We start from the raw sequence: 8,980 nt of genomic DNA, 5'->3' as shown, positions 1-8,980 counted from the left end.
TGTCTTTGTCTAAAAATCTCTACAAAACTATAAATGACAATTCAAAAACAAGTTAAAGCCTACCTATTTTTACCAATCTCAAAACCTTGCCTATTCCTCTCAAAATGCTTTATAGGTATTATAAAAGATCAGGATATTGGAACAAAATTGTCCTGTACCTAAGAAAAGAAATAATTTTTTTAAATAGCAATTATATCTCAAATTTCTTTAAAACAAACAACTTGCATTCTTTCTCTGTCCCTTAGAGTTATCAATTTTGTCATATCTTTGAAATGAAAACACAATCCACAATTAAGCCTGAGACTGAAGAAAAAGGACAGGGAGGGGAAGAGGCCTTTTAAAAATATAAATTGCTAAGGCAGCAACTGGATGGCTCAGTGTCTTTGGACTCATGATCTCAGCTCAGGGCTGGATCTCAGGGTCATGAGTTCAAGCCCCCGATGGGCTTCATGCTGGGGGTGGCGCTTACTTAAAAGTAAAAATACAAATTGCTAAAAGGGCTCTTGTGCCCACACCCTAGCATCTCTGCTAAGTGGACAATATGTCCTGAAAAGTCCACCTTAGAGAAAACTTGGGTACTTCCTTGGTGCCTCTGTGGTATAAATTTTCTACCCCCTCTTCTCTAGGAAGTAAGAGCCATTCTTTGAAATATAAACTTAAAAAAAAATTTCTCACCAGAAGGAAAAAAAAAGAGAGGGAGAAAATGTATATAAAAATCAGGCCTGTAACGTTCTCCCCACACAACAAAAGCCATAAGATCTTTGTTTGCCTCCATAAGTATGTTTGTATGTATGTCTCTATTGTTAAATAAGAACAATCCATCGAAGGAGATCTTAAAGCTCTAACTGGCCTTTTTAATCAATTCATGAATTGAGCAGCATCCCATTCTAACAATCAGAAAGGAACTCCAAAGTGCTACCAAGAGGAACTGCTTTTAAAGGTAGAGATGGAGCAGAAAAAGACAAGTTATTAGCAAAGAAGGCGTTTTGTAGGCAATTTGCCCTCCTGAGGGAGATGCAAGGGGTCTATCAATAAACTTCTTGTGCTGACGGGGAAATTCCATGTTGCCTGGTTAAAGGTTACATTCCTGGGGAGTTGAAACTGCAGTTAGCTTAGGTATTAAGTCTTGGTTTACTGACTTGGAGGCTTAACAGAAGTAATGCCACATTGGGCCTGTGGTTTTCTTTTTAACAATATATATGTTGTAAGTGTGAGATCGTTTTCTACATCTGGATGGTCTTACTAAAATTAGTTCGTAAAAGAGCCCTGTTTAGTTGGTTTCAAAGCAAGTGCTTATTTTCAAGTTTACATGATTTGGGAGCAAATTCAGTGTTAAAAATAATTTAAGGTTGTTGGTTTAATGAAAAGAGACATGCCTTTAAAATTATCAGCATTTAAACTAAAACTTTTACTCTGCCTCAATTTACTTAGAGTCAAATAGGCTGATACTATCTCTCTTTTTAAAAAATAATTAGCTTGGAAGGATAACTGACCTTGATGTCGCCTACAGTTTTTATGGGTAATCTAGGCATAATTGTTAAGAACGAGTAAATTAAATAGATATAAATTTTAAAAGGTTTTTAGGTAAACTTTAAAAATAGTTTCCTGAAATCTTTTTGGCAACTTGAAACCTTGAAGTTTTGGTAAGTGATGAGATAGGTTGAATTCATTGAATATTTAGGTCGTTTCTAAATAAGATAAAATAATAAACATTAAATACTGAACATAGGTTTATCTACTTGTGGTTTCCTTACTACTCTAAAGAAACTAAAAATTTTGGGTCTGCTAGTAAACATGTTCTGTTCTTTATTAAAAGACTGTACTATGAGGAAGCACATTTTTCTAGAAATTATGAAATATATTCATAAATTTGCTGATCTAAAAAATGCTGGAAAAACAGACAATTTACAGTTGTTCACTACCACTTCACTAGAAATTAAAGTTTCTAAGGATTCAGAGTTGTAATTCACATGTGACTAAAGCTGCTAAAAATTATAAGGGAAACAACTCTGTAAGATATGTGTTTTGGGTAAAAAAAAGTATGAGGAATGACAATACATTTTTGTTGAGGGCAAAAATAATTTTTCCTAAAGTGAAGCTAGTTATTTAAAAAGGGAAAACTTAAAATCTGAGTGTATAAATAAATAAATAAATAAGTTGTAGAGTTATGGAAAAAAACCCTTTGAAAAAGAATTTTATATATAGCTAAGATTAGAATAAGTATATTTAAGAGTGAGTTTTAATATCAAAAGAACACTGATGGAAAATTAGAATTTGGTTTTTCTCTCTGTTAAAAGAAAAACTTTCTTAGATGATTGGTTTGCTTTTTATGAGAAATTACAAACAAAATTTTCTTTACCTTTTATGTAATCTGCCTAGAAAAAGATTTTCTGTTTTGTTTTCATCAAACCTTTGATCATTTGAGAAGACAGTCTTCTTAATATTAAAAGAGCTAAGACTTGCTTACAACTATGTAACCTTCTGTATTTGCCTTTAAAATCTTTTATTGTCACTTTGGTTAAGTCATTTAATAGTTTTATAATGATCTGTGATCCTTCTTTAATTAAATGCTTGAAACTTTTGATATTTTTTGAGAAACTTCCCAAAATAAAAAAAAAACTTTTTAAAGGTTTTATATTTATGTGAAATGTTCCAGAAGGCCCTTGGAACATTTCAATGATTTTGTTTCTCATCATTAAAGAGAGAAGGTAGGCTTGTTTGACATGTTAAATTACATGGGAAGTATTTCAAACAACTAATACTAAACTGTCTTACATTTGTGTAGATATATGGTACTAAAGTAACTATTCTGGAAATTGTATGAAACTTCTAGAAATCTGATATGTCCTGGTATGTTATTATCTTAAATTGTTATGTGTCACAAAAATAACCAAATTTCCATGTCAATGACACTGTAATGAATTCTAGTCAGATCTTTAATCATGGACTTTTTTAAAAGTCCTTTGTCATTTGTAGACAGTTATACTTTTACTCAGATGCTTTTACAAAAGCTTCGTGAAACTGTGTTTCATCTTCAATGAGACTCACGGAAAGACCCCTGAGTATAGGTTTCTGATAACCTCAAGATCATAAAACTAAACTTGGTAAGAATTTTTGGAACTAGTAGAAAAACTGGATTCAAGCAGAACAAAAATTAATAACATGAGACTAAATGAACTGAGGATGATTATAATTTTTTAAAGTATTTTTTATTTATTTGAGAGTATGGAAGAGGGAGGGAAGGCAAGGGAGAGAGAGCAGGGGGGTAGGAACAGAAGGGGAGGGAGAAGTAGTGAGCCCAGTGTGGGGCTCAATCCCAGGACCCTGAGATCGTGACCCGAGCCCAAGGCAGACGCTCAACTGACTAAGCCACCCAGGTGCCCTAGGACCATAATAATTTTTATGACTTGTTGATTTTTTAAGGTTTTATTTTTCCAGATTTAAGGAAACTTTCTCTTAAGTTAACTATGACCATCAGCTGATAAAATAAAACTTTTCAATAAATTAAACATTTAACCTTTTTCTTTCTATCTGATCCCTCCAGAATTTTCAGTAAATATTCTTATATGTTCATAGCAATGTATTCATTTGCATGAATTCAATATGAATCTGCCCTCCTCGTATCAGAACATAATTGAAAACATTGATTGTATTATTGAGGCTTTGACTGGAATGTCATATTTGATGGAGTCCTGCAAAAACTTAGGTATGACCAGACTGCTTTAAGGAAATAACGTTGATTATATGGAGCCAATAAGGCCCCTTGGAAAAACAGACCAATCCCTTACTTACAGGGTTGCTAGCAATCTTACAGGTAAAGAGCGTCACTTTTTCACAGGTGCAGGAACCTCAGGATATTTTGCAGACCTCAACAGAGAGGAATTAACCCAAATCTATAAGTATTACAGGCAAAATCTGATGGCAAGTATTTGGGTTGGCTTCTGGCCTTGAGAGGCTATTAAAACTTCAATCTAGAGATTCCCTATAAAAAGTTCCAGCAAAGCAGATTTAAGAGAGTCTGTATAACCAATTACTATTCTTGCTGAACTTACATATACAATCAGGCCAAGGTTGGTATTTTCCCCTAGGTTTATTTTATAAACAAATCAGTCTTAATTCGGCTATTTTGATAAAATGAGAGTGATTATAAAGAGAAAAATTATGTTTAAATAACACACCTGTATGGATATTAGATTCTAAAACAGTTCTTTATAAATGAAACTAGATCCTAATTTTTTCTAGTTTCCTTCAATGTCGGGCCACAACTCCTAATTAACATCTCCAATTTTTTCCCGTAATTTTGACTTGGAATCATTTCATACATAAAACTTCCCCTTTTCTTGAAGCCCTGCAAACTAAATATAAACAACTTTATGTAAACTTGAGTGAAATCACAACAGCTCATATATAGCCCATCTGCATGCCTGTTGTTCTGTGGGTCACTCAGAAAGGTCACCAGAGACACTTGATGTACAAACTGAAAGAGGCTGCCAGATTGCCACTGCCTGTCCTCACCCTATTTGAGATGCTTTTAGTCTGACATCTAGAAATCTTCTCACTGGCTGCTCTCAGAAGTCAGAAACCAGTTTTATAATTAATCTAATCTTAACCATTGTTTTTCTTTTGTTCTCATAAAAATGCCCCTTATTTATTACATGATTAATTGAACCATAGGCTTAACTTTGAAAATACGTAAGCATCACAGCCTTCTGAAATGAGTTTAATTAAACTAACCTGTTGACAGAACTAACAGACTGTTCAGTGAGAGACAAAAATCTGCCAGCTCAACTTCTATAGAAGCTTCAGAGGAGGGAACTAGAGGGACCAAGAGCAGACTACCCCAAAATGTGACACTTTGGCATATTAATTATTTTAAATAAAAGTTACTTAAGAAACAACTGATGCAAAAAGAATATTCTGACACCCCCCATCTTTGTCTCCACAAAACAAGAAATGAATCTCCCATGTGCAAGGTAGCTTATCTATACCAGGAGGTAAAGAGATCCTTATCACCAGAGATAAACAGTTTAGAACCAAAAAGCCTTATATAAACAACCCCTGTTACTTTTACTAATTTACTACTCCAGCCAAAATTTTGTTTAGAATTCCTTACTAATTGAAGCTCCCCAAGTTAAATTTTCTCTGTCTTGTCAATTCCTCACAGATTTATTGTCTCTTTGTCTAAAAAGTATGAAAACTGCCTGCCTTGGTTATTTCTTTAGGTCTCAGTTTCATTTTGGGGCCTCCATGCACACTCAATAAAATTTCATTTTTTTCTCCTTTTAATACACCTTATGTCAATTTAATGCCTAGACCAGCTAGAAGGTCTTGAAGGGTAGAAGGAAATTGTTTCTGCCCCACAGAGACAATTTCCCCACACTCTCTCCTCTGTATGAGCAGAAAGGCTACATTTGGGGAGCTTGGCACTTAGTAGGCCGCTTAGCAAAGCTGATGCAGTGACAGTAGTGATCAGGGGACACAGCTCAGGTACCACAGTAGAGGCTATTGGTCCCCAACCAGTTACAGTTTCAGCCAATAGCAGTCTACTCCATGAACTGCAGTTATTCATCTGAAGACCTTCTCTTGACTAGTACATGTTAAGTAGGCCGCAAATTACAGATTGATGAGGCGGTAACGTGAGGACAAGGGAAGGGCTATTTAGTCCAATGATGAAGTTTCTATCTTGTCTTGAGCCTGTGCCCTTGGGCTGTGACCTTCACTAGTGCTTCTCAACTTTTTTCTTTCCCCCTTGGTTGAGACAGGAAGGCTAGGAGGGCAACAGTCACAGTTTTCCCTTTCCCCAGTTTAGTTAGGCTCTGGTAAATAGTTTACCTTGAGGGCAGCCTTCTGTTAAGAACAAAATGCTCTGGGCTTCTTTTGAAGTTGGGCATATTTTTCCTCTCCTCCTGTAGGAAGCATGAGGCAGAGGGATTTTTGTCTCCACAGTTCTCCCAGAAGATCTGGTAGGGTTCCTAGAGATAAAGCTCACAAAAATGTGAGGGCTTCTCTGAAACTGGGACCTCCCTAAGTTTTTAACTCTTAAAGCTTGTCCACACAGATTGTCTGGCAATTCATCAATGACAGTTAATGTGATCATACCAGTTCTGGATCTAACCACCTATACCTTAGAATGTGACCTCATTTGGAAATAAGATTGTTTCTGAAAAAAGTCAAGATGAGGTCATTCTGGAGTAAGGTGAGCACTAAGTCCAGTGACTGATGTCCTTGTCAGAAGGGGAGATTTGGACTCCGACATGCACACAGTGAGACATGCATACCATGTGCAGACACAGGGAAAAGTCAGCCGTTTATGCAGAGAGGGAGGGCGTGAACAGATCCTTCCCTTACAGTTCTCAGGAAGAACCAACTCCACTGACACTTTCATCTGAAACTTCTTGACTCTAGAACTGTGAGATAATAAATTTCTGTTGTTTAAACTGCCTGGTTTGGGGTGCTTTGTGATGACAACCCTAGAAAACTAAAGCATACATTTCCTTATTAGATCCCGCAAATCCCTGCAGTAAGAGTCCTTTGTTATATAAGATGTGTTTACATCTGTGTGTACAATGCAATTCCATAAGGCTTGTTCAGAGTAGATTTTGTAATTTATTTATAAGGACTAAGTTCTGGGAATCACGTGATCAACTGTGTTTTCTCTATATACATGTCGGGACTTGGCTGTTTATCAGCAGTCATAGGACTTCAGCATGATCACCTCTCCGTTGCTGGCTTATGTGGCAGTTTCAGTTTTCTGTGTCTTCAAAGTCAGCTCCCAGGATACATTTATTGCAGCTGTTTATGAACACGCAGTGATATTGCCTAATGCCACCCTGATACCAGTGTCCCGCGAAGAGGCGTTGGCATTAATGAACCGAAATCTGGATCTTTTGGAGGCAGCGATCACGTCAGCGGCAAACCAGGTACTGTCTCTCAAGTGTGCTGGATTCCACCAGGAGAAGGGGTGGGGTCTTAGGAGACAGGGTCCCTGTCAGGTGCACTTATACTTTTGGAAGACGTAGGTGTCAGGGTAGCCGACAACTTCACTGTACAATCAGACTCCTACCTCCTTCTTGAAATTATTACAGTAGGGGCTCTATTACACTTCCCTCATACTGAGACAAAGTTAAGAAAGAATGGCTTCGTCATTAAGGAGCAGCAGAACTTTGTGGAACTTGCTATATATTCAACAACTTTGCTGCTCTCTCTTGCTACACATGGGCGGTGGAGGATAAATGAGTCAGGACAAGGTGCTGTGCTCAGAGTATAAGTAGCCTCGCTATACTTTTGTGCTCTTAAGCTTGTGCAGGTTTTTGGATTAGTTCATAACATTAAAATAATAAAGTTAAGTTGCAAATTACTCAATAAGATGTATTATGTACTTCAAATTTCATTCTAATTACAAGATAAGCTATATATGTTAATTGCATAGGAAGTCCTTGAGTTGAATGAAGGGTTGAGTATAAGTGTGGTTTGAATGGATATGATTCAAACAAGATTTTGTAGATCAGGTGTGGAGGAGGAGTATGTGAAGTGTGACGAATCATGAATACATACATAACTTATATCTACCCATACACATTCTTAGACAATACAAACATTTTAAAGATTATTAAGAATTCTGAGGTTCTTTTTCATCCTTAGTCCCACTATTTTCTTAGGCCACAGCAGCTCTGAGGGTGACTCTTCCATCTGAAGGTGCCCAGGTGAGCTCGGGGTGTACCTCTGGGCTTGGCACCTTCCCAGCCTTCTGAGAAGCCAGAATCAATTTTGCAGGATACATAGCAGGGAAGGCTTGAGTGGAACAGGAAGTAAAACGGAGAATTTGAGTATAAATCAATCCGTGACATTCTGGGCACTACGTCTACTGAAGTCTTCTATGATTTTGAGAAGAGTTGTGTTTAGGCTTAGTAAGTGCAGTGGATAGCAAACCTGCGAATAACCTGGAAAGCTATTGATGTTTATAAAAGAAGGAAAACATGTAGAAATGGTGATGGTGGGATTAGACAGTGCAATCGTGCAAAGAAAATAAGTTATAAAAATACAGAAAAGAAAGGATTAAGATTGAAAGAAAAAAAAAAAGGCCTGGACAGCATTTGCTCATCCATTCAGTTCCTCAGGTCCCCTTACAGATGTGTCTTGGATTGTTTGCTTAACTGAGAGATATTTTAATTAAGCTACATTTTTAACAGGGTGCACATATTATTGTGACTCCAGAAGTTGGTATTTTTGGCTGGAACTTTACCAGAGAAACTATCTACCCATACCTGGAGGATATCCCAGACCCTGGAGTGAACTGGATCCCTTGTAATAATCCCAAAAGGTAATAATCCCAAACAGGTGGTAGACAATCCAATCATGAACGTGAATGTACTTTACCTGGGAGGACTTTGTAGTAGGTCACTGCATAAGATCCACTGTCAACTCTAAGTTCAAGATAGTTTTATTATTTGTCATCTTCTGTGGATACATTTATTAGGTAAGTGATTATGAATTGTGAAATCACAGAAATCAGTTCTGGAAGGTAACATAGAAATCATCCAATTCAATGCGAATATATTTCCTTTGAGGGAAGGAATCTGGAGAGACAATAGCATAACTTGCTTAGGGTTACAGGGGTGGTTGTTTAGCGGGAGAACCAGAATCAAACTCTAATCTTCTGACTTCTTACCAGTGAAGGGAAAATTGTTGCCCCACATGGGTCTGTAATTTGGAAACTGCATGAGAAAATGACAAAATAGAGTCACATGTTAGTTTAGGACTAAAATTTTTCCTTTTACATCAGTAAGATGGCTAGATGAGCTTAATGTGTATGAAATCCCAAGAGCTTAAGGTGGTTGTCCAAACTAAAGGAATATGATGTGTGATGAAAAATAGCACTATTATTTTTAACGTATACCTCACTTCTTTCTAAAGACACTATTGCTAACATTATAGGAACTCCTTTTTTGGCACTGCTCTCCAAACCACACAAACTAACTAC

General features: G+C 36.7%; 1 protein-coding gene across 6 annotated transcripts in view; it reads left to right on the top strand.

Moving 5' to 3' along the window:
- Nucleotides 1–8,980, top strand: part of VNN1 (vanin 1) — a 36,985-nt gene that overhangs the window by 8,171 nt on the left and 19,834 nt on the right. For 3 of the 6 annotated variants that reach the window (XM_019803564.2, XM_019803566.2, XM_019803567.2), the window contains 2 exons: nucleotides 6,693–6,920; nucleotides 8,190–8,320. In XM_019803564.2, coding sequence (XP_019659123.2) covers nucleotides 6,708–6,920; nucleotides 8,190–8,320 — 344 coding nt within the window. In that variant the 5' untranslated portion in view covers nucleotides 6,693–6,707. Of the gene's footprint in view, nucleotides 1–6,689; nucleotides 6,921–8,189; nucleotides 8,321–8,980 lie in introns of all 6 variants that reach the window. The other 3 variants (XM_002923025.4, XM_011229646.3, XM_019803565.2) reach the window with 1 other exon arrangement.

The sequence above is a fragment of the Ailuropoda melanoleuca genome, chromosome 10 (genome assembly GCF_002007445.2).
Source record: "Ailuropoda melanoleuca isolate Jingjing chromosome 10, ASM200744v2, whole genome shotgun sequence".
Lineage (NCBI taxonomy): Eukaryota > Metazoa > Chordata > Mammalia > Carnivora > Ursidae > Ailuropoda > Ailuropoda melanoleuca.
This window is presented reverse-complemented; position numbering and strand designations above follow the sequence as displayed.